The 16,699-nt window shown below is 43.4% G+C and overlaps 1 protein-coding gene across 2 annotated transcripts in view; it reads right to left on the bottom strand.

Moving 5' to 3' along the window:
* LOC134858611 (inositol polyphosphate-5-phosphatase A) overlaps positions 1-16,699 on the bottom strand; it is a 162,642-nt gene that overhangs the window by 2,433 nt on the left and 143,510 nt on the right. For both annotated transcript variants that reach the window (XM_063874588.1, XM_063874589.1), the window contains exons 12-14: positions 15,658-15,731; positions 3,895-4,006; positions 806-874 (exon numbers count right to left, since the gene is read on the bottom strand). In XM_063874588.1, coding sequence (XP_063730658.1) covers positions 806-874; positions 3,895-4,006; positions 15,658-15,731 — 255 coding nt within the window. The remainder of the gene's footprint in view (positions 1-805; positions 875-3,894; positions 4,007-15,657; positions 15,732-16,699) is intronic.

Here is a 16,699-nt window from a genome sequence, read left to right as displayed (position 1 = left end):
GATCTGTGGTAAAATATGAGATGTGTTAATCACCCATCAGTAATGACCCCACTTTTGCAGTCTTTATAAAGGCGGTTATTTAGTGGCTAACTTACACTACTAAACCTTATCCATACACAGGTGTGTGTGTGTGTGTGTGTGTGTGTGCGTGCGTGCATGCATGTGTGTGTGATGGTTGAGTAATGAAACCATGGTGAAGTGGTTATGTGGCTTTTTTGACTCTGTTGAAAACTGTAGGGAGTGTAGTCGGCAGGGTTAATCTTGGCTGTTTGAATTGTAACATTTCAGTTCATGGAAATATTTTATTTGTTCATTTATATCATTTTTAGTAACAAGTTTCAAGGGATAAATGTTACATTACATATTCCACATGTCTAGGGCCGTTTACAACTGACTGTTAGTATTCCTTTCAGAAGTGTCTGGTAGAAACCAGCCCAATGCTTACTGCGAGTCGTACATGCAGCTCTCTGAATAATGCTTTAAACACCACTATGACTGCTGGTGGGGGGGGATTCAGTTGCAGATTGAATATGTTTCAATATATTTCATGACTGGAAATTAAACTTGCAAGTGTAGTATAAATAAAATACATCTTATACCCTAAACAATAAAAGCCTTATATAGCTAGAACACATTCAAGGGGAATAATGCATATCGGCAATTTGATTACTATAAACTATACCACTAGATGTTGTGAGGAGAGCTGTCCTTCTCTGTCCTGGGATCAGACTCACAGAATCAGTTTACATTGATAATAACATCATGACATTACAGTGAAGGTGGGCCCCAGAGACCGTGCTCTTACCTTGTGGTCCCCCATGCAGACATTGGGCCCGATGTTATCATAGACTACAGATTTCTCTTCGTTTTCAGGCTGCGGACACACAGAACCAAACATTAGTGGAGGAAAATGATCTGAGTTATCCTTTAATGAACGGGGCTGCAGGAACACACGCAGGGTGCTGAGTCAGCAGCAGCGTGTTAGCTGTCATGTTCATCACACACTCATGGATCAGAAATCAATGTGCCGGCTTCATTTAGCACAATTAGCTGTGTTATGGTGGTGATTTTCTAAATAAAAGTCAATTAGAACCGCGCGACCGTGGGATTGAAATGAATCAAAACGCGCTGAAGTGGCTTCACTCGTTCCCTTTTCTTGTATTTGTGAACAACTTCTGATTAACATTTGAAAAAATGAGTCTAAGTTCCAATACATCTTAAAGCAGTGCAGTCATTATGTTCAGTTTATTTGCATTACATTGCTGGTTAACACACATATATATATTTTATTCACTCACTCCAATCTGGTTTTTAACTTAAATGCTATGGGGGAATACTGAGATTAAAATAGGCATCAGTTAAAAAATGAGACGAAATTGAAGGGTTATAATTTACTAAATACATTCAGTTAATAGCATTGTGAGGGATGGCCGTTACTACAATCAAGCTGATTTACAGAAAGTAAAATGATGTTGTATTATTGCTTTATGAAACTTCTATGATGCCTGATTAATCGCCCATGATCGAGACGCATCGACACCACAGGTCTGATTGAAAGTTCCAACAGATCCTCACAGAGCGGGAGCACATCATCTGATTTATGAATAACACAGGATCCACTGAGCCGAATGCCCCCTCAGTGTGTGCATGGAGCAGGGGGGTGGGGGTGGGGGGGAGAAATGAAAAGCAGGAGTCATTTACAAAGTGGACGTCTGCTTCAGGACCCGATACTGTAATCTGATCTGAGGGACTCATGCTTCAGTATCACTGTTATACCCGCTCACACATGAATCTGCAGCCTGGAGAATAAATCACACTTGTCTGGTTGAACTAAAGACGCCCGAACCCCCCCACCAACACACACACACACACACACACACACACACACACACACACACACACACACACACACACACACACACACACACACACACACACACACACACACACACACACACACACACACACACACACACACACACACACACACACACACACACACACACACACACACACACACACACTCTGGTGGCTGCTGAGTGCTTCAGAAGAAAGAGACAGAGAGCTCGAGAATGAACCATAAAGCAGAATCCAAATTAACTTCAGACCAATCCTGCGGCGGAGTGGGGTCAGCTCCACCTCACTCTACCTTTCCTCGGGGGCCACGCACTGGCACCTCTCTATTTGTCTGGCAGCCGGGGCCCCCCGAGATGCTGCCTGCCAAAGCCCGAGATACATTCATCAAACACACACTTGATAATTTACAAAGGCAGCATAAAATTGTGGATTTTCGGGCTGCATAATCTTTAGACAGATAAACAAATTACCCGGGGCCCTCCGGCAGAGAGGGAGAGCTCGCTCCGCTAAACATTCATTACCGGCGCTTGCGGGGCCGGTGCCGCGCCGCGCAGCCAGCGGGCAACCTTTGGCGTGTTAGGGCTCGGCAAGCAGAAAATAACATGATGGCGAGTTAACCGACCGTGCCATGATAGATGAGGCCGCGCGCCGGGCTGTTTACGGGCTGTGTCTCAACAATCTGTAACGCTGGGAGCCACAGTGTGTGCTCAGTGAATCATCAGCCAATCTGCGAACACACTCACCGTTCCACCGGCTCCGGCATTACAAGCAATTAGCCGGTGCTTGAGGGGGACAAAAGCAAACAACAACCCAGCTGTGTGTGTGTGTGTGTGTGTGTGTGTGTGTGTGTGTGTGTGTGTGTGTGTGTGTGTGTGTGTGTGTGTGTGTGTGTGTGTGTGTGTGTGTGTTTGTGTGTGTGTGTGAGTCACTTTTTACATAATTCTGACACATTAAGTGGGGGAAATAAACTGGCTAGTCTTTGTTTTTACCAAGTTGTTTTTCTAGCGTGGCTTCCATTGGTACAGAAGAAAGATCAGGAAGGGATTTCTGGGACAAAAGAGAGCCGAGCTTCCTGAGCGGCCCCCTGCTGTGGACTGTACCTGCACAACACTGCTGCAAGGAGTACTCCAGTCCATTTCAGTGGATAGATTCACATGAATCTTCTGGGTAAGGTTATCAAAATATGACTACAAATGCAGGTACTTTCCCATGTTACAGCATATTAAACTTAAACTGACCATTATAATGGACTGATATAGTTGATGTGAAGCTTTTTTATTGGAACTACTTTCTACAGACAAAATAGTCAGCTTGAAAAGTGCTTGTATGATAGTGACGTTTGGCCCTCATGGGGCAAAGCAACAATTGGGGGCTCGAGAGTGACTGGGACTTGAGAGTTGGTGACTCGACTAAAACACTGGGTGCATGTCTAATACACACATAGATAGACAGATAAAAGACTGGAGTTTAAGCACTGAAAAATACTTAATTCTGCGGTGTTGGGGAATCTAAAATGCGAGAGAAACACAAATCAAGCTAGTTCTTTTCCTCCAAATGAAAAGGAGTTGTCTTATGGAAAACGTCTTTCAATGACTCTGGGAGAAATGTGCAGAGTTGCCAGACGGATCTCTTAATAATCCAGCAAACAAGAGTGGGAGCAGAGGATGGAGGTGGCAGATTGGTTTACAATGCTGGGATGGATTTGAAGTGGGGGCCTGCATGGTTTCAATCCCAGAGGAAGGAGACAGATCTGCTGCTTCATTGAAACGCTATAAGTGCTGGGATATACTGTCTGGGTGGACCCGTGGCTTAGCGCTCCAAATTAATATTCAAAGACACCTCATCCTTCCATCTGTGACGAGCCAGAGGGTAATGTGGATCAGCAGCGATAGAGTGGTAGAAATAAAGGGCGAGGCATTTTTAAAAGCGACCTGTGTTTCAGCTGAGGGACGGGATGGTGACATTTAGTTTAAAACATGACTTTTAGAAGCAATGGAAAGCCATGAATTGGATCAGGAGTGGCAGGCCCGGGCTCACCTTTAGGACCAGGTCTCTGGCAGAGGCAGACAGGAGGATCCGATCGCACCAGGCGGGGCATCTGGTGTTCATGTACTGCTTCCCCTGACTGCTGTCTTCGCTGTACGGATAACTGAGGAGACACAGACGGGGAAGGAAGTAGAGAATCAAACATTGGTAGAAATGTAGGAAGTTATAATGGGCTACTTCACAGTAAGGGTATAGATGGGTGCAGGAATGAGTCCTAAACTCCGGAATGAGTTAGCATTTTTTGGTACTTAACAGGCTTGTTTAACATGATTTCAGTTTCGGCTTTCAGTGTCTTCAAAAAAGTGGTCGATAACAAGTGTCTAAATGAGACAACTAAACGTCATCACACCCAACATGAGCCGCCTTTAGCTTAGCGATAGAGACGTGAGTTTATTTACAGCATTACATTAGCTAGTTATCTCTAGCAATTGCATCTATACTTCAAATATTAGTACTGAAATGATGTTAGTTTGTGGAGAATATTCTGCTGGTGTGAGTATACGTGTGTTTGCCACACAATTGTATTCCAAATTCCAAAGGAAAATCTCATTTTGTCCAGGACTTATAGCGATGCTAACTTCCTGATCAGCCTACAAAAACAAGTCTTCACTGCACCACTTGATAAATATGATCTGTATGAATCAACAGGGCTCCAGAAGTGTAATAAATATGAGACATCATCTGCCTTATCTCAGAGATCAGAACGTTTCCTGAGAAAACAGCAGGTCCATGAGTATGTCCAATCAGAGCCCTCTCTTGTATCAACACACATGAATGGCTCAATCAAAGCAATCTCTCTGTGCCAACTGTGCAGCTTGTGACTGTGTGCTCGTGAGCGAGAGGAAGAGAGAAGGAAAGGAAGATTTATTCAGAGCGGGCCAGAGGGAGATTCAGTTGCCCATATGTATCGCTACATCCCTACAGAGTCATCAAAAACAGATTAGGTGCCGCAGCAAATGGCCATGAGAGATTGTATCTCGGAACAGCAGGGAACAATCGCATGATTTAAGCTGCGGCGGGGCTGGAGTCGGGCGAAGAGCCACAGAGCTGATACAGATTTACATTGTTGAGAATTCAATTTGCGCCTTCGGCTCATCAAACTGCTTCAGATTTACACGCCACCAATCCAATTTGTTTGTCGGTGCTCATCAGGATGTAAGACCGGGCTTACGTACTGTAAGACCAATCCAATTTGCTCCTTCAGTGGCACACGTGCTAACCGTAGCAGAACACAAAGAGCCTCCTCTGTGAGGATGGTGATATCCTAATGATAAAATAAACACACACATCGGCCCTTCGATTCATCACACTTGCCAAGTTTTGATAGCTTAATTGGACTTTGTGCTAAAGCAGAATGCATTTTAGCCTTTGGTTTAGGCTGCTTTGCATGTAAACGTGTGAATTCAAGTCACTGTGTGGTTTCTACTGCAGCTCCAACTACTAGATTCAAGATTCAAGAAGCTTTATTTATCCCGAGGGAAATGGAGGTGCAACAGTTCAATACAAAGAAGGAAGGAGAAATATACACTCAATATAACTAAACTACTAAATATACACTAAATATACATAAAATATTACTAAATATAAACTAAAATAACTAAGTATAACTAAATATAAACTAAATGTATCAACAATAAGAGCAGCTTTGCAACTACTACTGTCACTAGAGCCAACCTTTCCACCAAAATGAATGCTTTTAGCTGTTTGGCCAAAGACTCCTTTCCCAAAGACTCCTTTCCCAAAGACTCCTTTCCCAAAGACTCCTTTCCCAAAGACTCCTTTCCCAAAGACTCCTTTCCCAAAGACTCCTTTCCCATTGCCATTCAACTAATTTTTTTCTATTATTTTCTCTGGTGTGTCGCAATCCAAGCCACGGATGCACCAGAAAGCAAAGATCGAATAGTAGGTGTGGCATTTGCTTCTATTTTGATGAATGTTATTTACTTAGTTTCTTTTTAAAACTCTCAAACTAGTTGTTGGAACAAGACTAACCAAGACAGTTTTGATAAGTATGTTTTATGAAAATCAAGTAAAGTTATTACCCATCAATAGAGCTTCATGGCTTTGATGGGAGCGTGTGTTTTGTACGTTATTAAACAATAACAATTGCACAACTCCTTTTTTTATACATTTACTTCAATATGCATTAAAAAGCATTTGCTGGTTTAAGGGTCTCATCCTGCTAAAGACAAAACTAGGTTTTTGTGCAGTGGACAAGGGCTAACTAATGTTAATTATGGCTAGTAATAGTAAATACTACTACTTAAGTGCTCACAGTTTACCAATCTCATTCCAACCATGTATATCCCTTCTGATTAAACTTGAATCAATGCAAATGGCAAGGATTGAACAATGCTGCCAGGTTTTAATGTTCCATCTTAACAGAAATGGGGTTTAGCTGCGCCCTAGTGACCCTGGGGTTAAGGCGCAGACCATGAACCGCAACATCCCCGGTTTGCATGCAACTGGAGACCTTTGTTTGACTGTATTCATGTCACCCTTCTGTAGGCTCAAGAATGATACTGATACTACAGCTCACACAGGCACTATCAGTGACAGCATATCTAGAAACGGATGCAAAAACGGTTTGTTTTAGTTTACTTCCAGTGGATGTTAGGGAACTCAAGACAAACTATTAAGTCAGTGGCGAGTGAAAACATGTGAATTAGATACAAGTGGTCTGCTCAGCTGGTATCTCGTTGCCTGCCTTTCAGTTCTGTCTTGCTCAGTGCTCTGTAATTAATTTTATCAAATGTTTCACTATGGATGTTAGCTAATCACCATGTCTATGGCAGTGGTAATTTATTGCCGGATCAATTATTCTGTGCATCGATAATCTACACAAAATTGTGATGTGTTAAAGTGTGTGTGTGTGGTGGCCAGTGTGTAGGGGGTTAGGGCTTGGGCATGAGATGTGTTGCCTGCATCTGGCTCAAGCACATACACCCACACCCACACCCACACACCACCACACACACACACACACACACACACACACACACACACACACACACACACACACACACACACACACACACACACACACACACACACACACACACACACACACACACACACACACACACACACACACACGGACACAGAGCCCCCCCACCAGGTGAACAAACAGACCTGTTGAAAGCTACTTAAAGAAGGTCCCTGCCTCCAATTAGCATTAATAGCACTTAAACCATGGGGGAAATGCATGGGGTTTTTGGTATGCTAATCAAAGGGCTAAAGGAGTGATCCCGGGATAAAAGAGAGCATGAAGAATAGGATGAGTGAAACAGAGATAGACAAGGAGGCAGAAGAGAGGGGATAAAGACGGATCAGACAGAAAAAGGCAAAGTGAGAGTGGAAAAGAGCAAAGTCTTCAAAGGGCCGGAGGAGCTGCTCCACTTCAGGGTGGCCTGAATGCTTCCTGAGGGATGGACCCTGGCCTTAAACAGCCTGTGAACAATCCTCCTATCAGGAGACTCTGTTATAGCTTTATTGACTAACAAGCCCGGGGTCATTTTGGTGTTAAAGAGATTGAGAGAAAATCAAGTTTTCCCCCTCTCCTCCTTCAAACAATGAACTCCCGCCTGATAGCAAACTTCCCCGAGCACTTCAGCGACAAAACTCCATTATCGTTCAGTCATTTTTGATGACAGCCAGCCATTGTAAATGCTGATTAAAATACTCAACAATGGCCATTAAAGGGCAATTCTGCGTCCATGTGTGCAGGTATAGGTTGTTCCCCTTTCTGTTTTACCGCACCCTCCACTGGCTCCGATAGAGATAACGCGTCTTAATGCAACAGCAAACAGTGGAATGGCGCGCTGGGGCCAAAGTGATTAATGTGTCCGATTAGCGAGCTCACAAACTTATCGGGCAAGGTAAACGGTCCGAGAGGGCGTGTGGGCTGGAGGCCGTCAGCTCATATCAGACCCTTATTGCCCAAAGCAAGACTAATTACACTAATTAATGGGCCAAGCTGATAACTGCAACCATTGTGGACCTGTAAAGGGGGGGAGCTGCACTTCACCGTATCCACACAAACATACAGACTAAATTAGCAGCAAGATACTGTACGCTACAACCTGCTCTGGAACCAGGGCTGATCTGTTACACTGCCTATAATTGTGCAATTGAAAAGTTACTGAGAGTTTAATCACACACACAGCCATGAGGGACTCTTAGGAAATGACAGTAGGAAAACAGCGTTGAATCAAAGAGAAGTTTAACGTTACGATATTGCCACGATTGGATGTTATTGTGTTCTGTTAGGGTTAAAGACCCCTTTTAACATTTAGAAACTTCATGTACATCTCACTTCCTGCACATAATTAATGCATCAGGGCCAAATAGTTGACTTTTACTGGTGGATCTCAAAATGAAGTGTATATACTGTATGTCACATGCAGTGTTTTTGCTTCTTAAGCTCATGCTGGAGGCCCATGTACTGTGGTTTGGACTCCAAGTGGAGGACACGGCTGCCATTTACTGCATGTCCTCACCTCTCCCCAATTCAATTATTATTTTGTTGCCCCCCCCCGAAAATCAATTTGTAGTTATTTGCAAGGTCTAATTTTCTTACGATACTGTTTAACCAGGATGCATTCCCAATCCACACTGAACACTGATTCTAAGCATGTTTTTAGCATGTAAAGTGTTCACAATGTCAAAGTGGAAATAATCAAGTTCAATCAAAAGGGTTAGAAAATAAACTTAAACTAAATCTCTTTGTATGTTTCAGTGATGACACTATTCTCCCAAAGCTATTGCTAACTGACGGAGGTTTGCTAGACATAATTATATCATTTTATATTGTGTCGATTGTGAAATATCTGCAAAAACCATGAAGAATAGCATGACGTTTATGATGTGTGAGATCAATATGCAGTATTTAGCTTTCTAGCAGGAGCATAGATCTTAAGAAAACAAAAACATAGCTTAAGACATCTTCCCAGAGACACCAGTGTTTTTAAATACATTTCCCATTCAAGAGGTCAATATGCCTACAGACTATTCAAGTGTTCAGGTAAAGAAAAGTTCAAGACACATTCTCGTAATTTTTGAATGATAGGAACATTTATCTGGGTGTTTTTTCATTTTACAGCCATCTCTTTTTGTGTAAAGTTGACATAAGTACACTGCCTTCCTGCTCGCCCTGCCATTCTTTTGTGTTGCTGACCACAGTCAAGATGATACATGTGTGTGCGGTCGCCCATCGAGACGCTCTAGCACCCATTGAGAGCTCATTCATTCATGCTCGGTTTGGGGTTTAATGTTTGACTTGGCTGCTGACACATTACCCACATGTGTTCCGGCCGGTGTCAGCTTGTTTGTCTTGCAACAGAAAAAACTGCCGAGGTGAGCACAGGCCCTACCTATGGTGTGTCACTCAGCCTCACCCAGCAGAGGGAGAGGCTGACATACATTACCATGTACTATACAAGCTATTGTATACAAACATTATCTGAATTACAGTTAAGTTTCAAGATATAAGCTGTGCTTAAAATTAAGATGTAATAGGTAGACCTACTAAAAGAGTACCAACATGCATCGTCTTGACCCGAAACTCCATCCTGGCATGGACTGCTCCAGACCAGACTTCTTTGTCTCACATTCTCTTATCTCCCCATCAAAAGCTATAAACTATTTCCACAGAATGACAAATAAGTGACTAGCCAAACAGTGGGCTATTCGGGAGCTGAGTAGTTAATGATGACAATATAAACTAAGAATATAGGTAGGGCAGGAAGCCAAAGATAAGTTGTTGGAACAGTATCATTAGTTCAAGGGTGTTAGAGAGCACTTGGGACGTTGGAGAGGCCATTGGCGTGATGGGATTGGGTAAAAGTCAGAAACTGTGGGTTTCCAATGACTCGCCACCTCTGCAGCTATGTTTGTTTGCCGTTGTCAGGGGAGGCTTGGCAAAACACAACACTCACATACACACAGATTCAAAAAGATCAGCCAAATGCTATCAATAAAGCTGAATGTTTGCTTCAGTTTGTAGAGCTGGGAGACTCGCAGGCACAACATTGGCGTAGTGCAGTACAAACACAGCGAAATGCCATCGCTAGCTCATGGCTGTCAGCCTGCAGGGGTTCAGCTATGACACACTCTGTCTCTAGCTCCTCTAAATGAAGACACAAAGACACAGATGGCATCCATTTCATCCCCTCCGCATGAGACTGTGTTTAACAAAGCCTCCCTCTCAGTGGCATCATCTCAGGAGAGGCAATGACACACGACAGTGGACGATCTTCAGCTATTATCGCCACAATGGCCCCTCATCATTTTCACAGGCTCTCTAGTAGTTAGAATGATGGATGCCCTGTTGGTTGTAAAACAATGTTCCTGTTCAGCAGATCGGCCTGTCACGCTGGAGGCTGCAGTCGCACACGAAGCCACACACTTACAGTGTTTCGGACGCAGTGCTTTAACCAAACATTGTTAGTAAAGCGCGGCTGTGGTGCTCTTTAAATGGAGTCACACGCCTCCCATCCAGTACAGCATGGCAGAGCAGAGAACAAGAAGCCTGTTCATGTGGGATGCAAGCAGCAGGTCTATAGGTCTAATGTATGCACAGTGGAAACACACAAACACACACGCAGAGAGGGTGACATCATACGGACAGGCCTTCTGAGGCTGGAGATGTTGTGTGAAGAGTGTTGTTCACAGAACAATGCCACTCACTGTATACAGGAGAGCCATCTGTGTGAGCACTTCCTATCAGCTCAAAAACAGTCTCAAGGAATTCTCCACTGCACTGACAATTCTCCCATATGTACTTATTAGCAGTTATTGAGGAACTGGCGGGGAGCCAATCGTGTCACTTGACCAGAATTTTCTCTCTTATCTGAAGGGCAAAGTCATTCTGCCTGGCATCAGCCTTCAAACCTCCCCCCTTCCTCTTTCGTCAACCTGTGAATGTTGTAGCTCTCTCCAGCGGGCAGGATCTTTTTTGGATTGTCCTCACCACAGCTTTGGGAAATGTATGCTAACGTGCCAAGGTTATTCCCAGGGTGCTTCCCAAACAGTGAAGACACAACTGTTTACCAGTTTCTCACCTCCTGACCCCTGGGCCACACTCTACCTCTATGTTTCTTTCCACGTCTAGACTTGACAAACATGGAAACATCTAGCCTTCCCATCACTCTCTCTATATGTACTTAAAGAGAGCTTTTGGGTCAGCGTAGGAATAAAGGGGAAATGCTTTAGAGATATGTTTGCCTGTGCTAGCAAATTCCCAGGTTATTGGCATCACCCTTTGAAAAACCAGAGCAGCTAAGCTGTTCTTTCCCAGCTTAAATTATACTTACTGTCCAAGTAGCCAGAAGAATCTTTTACCTGAGCTATGAATCTGGTTTTGTTCAATTAGTTGTGGCTTTTTACACTTTAGTCTTGCTAACAGCACTGTCATAGGGATAGCAATGCCATTTGATGTATCCCTTTGGTCCACACTTTAATATCTCCAACAATTTTATGGATTACCCTTACATTTTGTACAGTCGAGTTTCCCAGAGGATGAATCCAGCGTTGCTGAACCCATGACTTTTGCCAAATCAGTTTAAATCTGCTAGCATGCTAATATGCTAAACTAAGACGATGGTCATACCTGTACGTGGCCTGTCCATAACAGTGATCAGGCATCAACAGCAGTGTGTACTTCCTCCTCTACCTCACCGGTACCCAGATGTTATGTACTGAATGTCTCTTTACCTTGGCTCCTATCTGGCACTGTACAAACACAGAAACGGGACAGCCGCCATATTTTCCTTCTTCTACACTTCTGTATTGCAAAACTTCCTGCTCTGAAATCACTCAGGATTTGTCCATTGATGGAGTTGTACCGCTGGTCTGATGTCACTCAAAATCTCCCTCAAAGCCCGTTCCCAGTAACCATGTTACAGGCAAAATACATTCTTCCACTGCTCCCTCATTGTCCACTGAATTTCTTCCTGAAGCTGGGGTCCAGATTCAATTTTGCCATCGATCTCGTGCAAAAAAAGGGTAAAGAAATCAGATCAGAAGAGTACTAAAAGCTTTCCCCTACATCAATCCAAATACATGAATAAGTTACTGGTGGCTTGGTATGTTTTAGGGGATATTACCTTAGTTATGCCATTTCAAATATGAAATCAAAAGTACCATAATGTATAATAAAACCTACCATTATTTTTCAGTCAAATGGCAATGCTGCAGCCTATGCTAGGAAAATGATCTAATGGATTGTTGCAGTCGCATGCATTAAACACAGGAGAAACCGTGCCTAAATAAACGATTAGGTTTCTAACCATTCTCTCATCTATTTCGTCCCAACGGAGTGCTCATAGGTGGGCTCCTGTGTATGAGTCGGCCTGCAGCAGCCGACTGGCTCCAGGACCAACTGTGACAAGGCCCGGGCAAATTCCTCACCCTGGTGCCCAAGTACTTAAGACTTGTCACAGCCAACTTTGACAGACGACTTTTTGAAAGCAAAGAGATATGCAGTTTACAGCATGCAGCCTCTGCAGTGATGCAGGGGGAGGAATTCATGTGTGTTTGTGTTGGGACAGAGAAAAAGTACAATAATGTATAATAAAACCTACCAAATCTGAACGTTAACCGTTAAAATAACGTTAACCTCCCTAAGTCCTCCCACACTGCAAAACTTGCCCCAAGGAAATTCCTTCCAACATCTAGGACAGGGTAAAACCAAACACTCCTGCACGATCACTTCACTCTGCATTGGTTAATCAGCTCGCTACTCTGAACCAGGTACCCCTCTAAAAAACACCTGTTTGCTATCCTGGATCCAAAATGGTGGAACCAGCTCCCCATTGATATCAAGATATTATAAGGTATTCTATTGCATACTGAAACCCCTTTAGAGTCTTCTTTGATTAATAATACATGTACTGGCCCCTGTGTGGAGGACCCAGATCTGAATCCAGCCTGGGTCTCCCCGTTTCAAAAACATCAATTTCCAATAAAGGCTAATCTGGCCCAAACATATTTAAAATAATTGACTTCTGTACTCAGCACTTGGAAAGGTTTGGCTTATTTGAAACCAGATGTACTCTCACTTATATTGGTGTGATTGAAAGCTTATGTCCCTGCTTTTAGAGATTGTGTCTTCATGGTTGAATGCACTTAATGTAAGTCACTTTGGATGAGTCAGCTAAATGTAATGTACGTAGAGATGTGGTGAAACTGAAACGCCGGTAAGGGATGCTTCAGGAGGAGCAACATAGATGGATACAGTATTTTCTGCATTGAGGCTATCTCTGTGTATGTAAACCAGTCAGATCCAGTCCTTAGGTCAACCTTGACAGCACGTCTAATTTTGTGACAACTTCCTCCCCACCAGTGGACAACAGACAGACAGAATCATCTCGCAGATTAAATGTTAGTGACTAGTATTGATTTATAGATCTGAACAAAAGTGAGCCGTGTGCTTGCATGAGTGTGTGTCAGCGAGGGTGTGTTCTGATGGCCTGCATTAAACAGAGTAATAACCTCACAGATGGCGAGGGGCCGGTCCGGAGCGGGCTATGTGACGGAGAACAATCGTTGAGGCTTGATTGCTCAAGGAGCACAAGGCAGACCTGACAGGGGGAGGGGTGTGTGGGTGTGTGTGTGTGTGTGTGTGTGTGTGTGTGTGTGTGTGTGTGTGTGTGTGTGTGTGTGTGTGTGTGTGTGTGTGTGTGTGTGTGTTTGTGAAGTGGGAGGAGGGGGTTGTTTAAGTTTAACTAGGCCACTGCTACCCATTACAAGGCTGACAATGATATGGTTTGTCGCGCGTACAGAGTAGATCAAATCAAATTTCATATGCTGCTCCCGGGTTTCATCTATTTGATTCATCATCACCTCAAGTATGTGGAAATCATTTGTATTCTTCCAGAGCAGCACATTCATCCCTCCCTGCGGAGAGATGATTCAGTATTATATGGATAGGTGCAAAAGTCAGCCAGTGTAAAAGGACAATAAATCCACCTGTCACTTATGCAAAGTGATGTAAATGGGGGTCTCTGATTAAGACACAGAGTCATTTAAAAAACAGGGACTGGCAGAACCTTGACACATGCACTCTCTCTTACACACACACAGTCTGGAGCTGCATTTTACTCATGTGTGCACACCATCTCAAACTCGCACTCACACACACGCTTTGATAGTATCTCAAGCCCACTCTCCTCACACACACACACACTAAAATCCCCCGCCGCCCCGCGCATGCCACCAGAGCAGTTTATCAAGTAATTATTGTTTGATTACAGCGTTTCATTATCTGCACTGATTGAGTCACAACCGACGGCAAAGGTCAAGCGCCATTAACGCGCTGCTCCCGAAACATATTTCCACGCCGGCCGCGTGTTTGCCCTCCCTCTCCTCTGAAAAGGCTAATTGCAAATGCATTTGTTTGAGGAAGAGGAGATGAGACCACCCGCTCCAGTCTCCCCCATGTCCCACTGAGACGGAATATCAATGCAGCCCAAAGCACGGCGTCTCACACACACATGAAAAAACACACACATGGGAGCAGTTTGGGTCCACATCCAATCATACTTAACAACTGATAACTATCAAATACAGATCCAAACGCTTTCATAAAACCATTTTGGACAATAAGGGCATGATTGACTCCTCATTTTACCTATTAATAATGAGTTCTTCATGGCCAAGATCTGGTCAACGCTGCTGCATTCACCAACATGTGATTGTATCCTGTGGGTGGAACTTAATCCTTAAAACACGGTTAATGTCGTGAGAAAATTAAGCTCTAATTAAAGATGGTTCTGTAGGAAACGTCACAGCTTTCCTGGATTCCTTTAATCAGCACCATTGGGGTATAACAGCATTTATAACTGCACAAAAGAACCACACCAGAGTTTGAATAAAATGTTGGCTGACCAAATGTTTACTTGTGAAAGTTCCATTCCCACTGCAGTCAGCATGTCGTTGTGTTCCTGGGCAAGACACTTCACCCCTCATTTCTCCTGTGGGGATTGTCCACAGTATTGAATGTATGTAAGTTGCTTTGGATAAAAAAGTCAAACAATTGACATGTAATGTATTATATCAGATGTCTCAGAAGCATCTGTTTCTGACACTTCTTTCTGCTGACAATCTGATTCTTTGGTGAAAATGAATCACACCTCTAAAGCAGAGTAACTGGTCTCTTATAATATCATCTTCACCTATAGCCTTTTTGCAAACTGTGCTGCTGTACATCCAAAATGTGCTTGGAAACATCCAAACAATCAAAATGAAATACACTGCTTGGCACTTGTCGTTGCTGTTGCACACTCAATCCGCCTTATATTGGCCTAAAGCTGTTTTCACAACGTGATAAAATGGCTGTTTTGTTTCTATGCAAACAACCCGCCAGCCCAACTAAGCAAATTATTTGCGTGGCGCACCTCTTGAAGAATGGCGCTGAAAATAATTCAAATTTGACCTTGATTACTGCGGACCTTTTGTTTGAACAACAAACTTGGCAAAATATCCTTTTTTTGTCACAAACTAACCATTAAATATTGTTCAGCATTCATATTTCCATTCTTATAGCGTGGAGTCGTTATCGTTTCAGACTTTGTTATAAATGTTCTCTCATTCTGCGTGGGTCATAAAGATCATATCATGTGGATGCACCTTTAGAGTCTGCAGCCACTACAAAGACATCAGGACCTGCTGGAATGTCAGACTGTAGCAGGAAATCAGATAGTAATTTGGGGGTTAGTAGTGTGAATGCATGTGTGATGCAAAATGGCTTCCTACCTGGGAGGGAAGGAGATCTCCAGCTCATGCAGCCGGTCCTTGTACACCGACAGCTCTTTGTCATACTCTAAAAGCTGAGGAAAGAAATAAAAAAAAGAATGAGAATTATGGAGAGAGAAATTATAATCTTTTTCTTTGTGGTTTCCATTCAGGATCAAGGGAAAGTCTAAGGAGTGTGAAGTCAGCTCTTTTTCGATCTGCACAAATACATTTTTAACACACTCTCAAAAAGTTGGTACAAACTGTTTTCCCCTGAGCTGTCACAGGTCAAACTCCAGATTTGTGTTATGTACAAGAAAACGTTTTTGTAGATTTATTCCAAAAAACAAGCACATGTCAAGACACATTGAGGACAAAAACAAGCCTTTTTCTTGGACATTTTTATTTGATATCTGATATTAACCTAGAAGCCTCTACCATTCACCCTAGTGAGGGGTGGAGGAGAACAACCTAAATGAGAGTTTAGGAGAGCAGATTCCATCTTTTGCTATATTTAGTCATCCCTATGTTCCCCACGCTGGAGAAAATTGACAGCAGTTGACCACTTGTGTGTGTGTGTGTTACTCGCCCTGTCCAATGGGGGTCTATTTCTCCACACTGACAGTGCATCCACACACTCTTCATCAATCATGTCTCCTCACCCAGCTGTACTCACTCACTAGAGTGTACGCACACATGTCTCCCAATGTCCCCCCTTTCACAAAAGCCATAAATCATTAGTGAAAAGTGCAATTAGCGGCTCCTTGTACACATTAATTATCTGGGAGATGAACAGGTAGCTCGGGCACCTGCATGACTGCCTCCCTGAGAGACTGACAGCGACGTTTCCCGGCAACCCCCGGAGGATCCCGCGTTAGCCCCGCCCCTTCCTTTCAGACAGGAAGACGTGGAGATATGTTTGTTTGGTGGTAAATTGGGCTATTGTACATGTTTCAAACACCGGGCTACAATTATGGCCTGATGAAGAGCTCATCCCGGGCCGTGTGAGTCTGACAGCGGCTCTATAGGAAGCTTGACGTTAATGACATTACATTGGTGTATT

This window comes from Eleginops maclovinus, chromosome 22 (assembly GCF_036324505.1).
Source record: "Eleginops maclovinus isolate JMC-PN-2008 ecotype Puerto Natales chromosome 22, JC_Emac_rtc_rv5, whole genome shotgun sequence".
NCBI lineage: Eukaryota > Metazoa > Chordata > Actinopteri > Perciformes > Eleginopidae > Eleginops > Eleginops maclovinus.
Note: the sequence above shows the minus strand (reverse complement) of the source record. Positions and strands in the feature narration are given on the sequence as shown.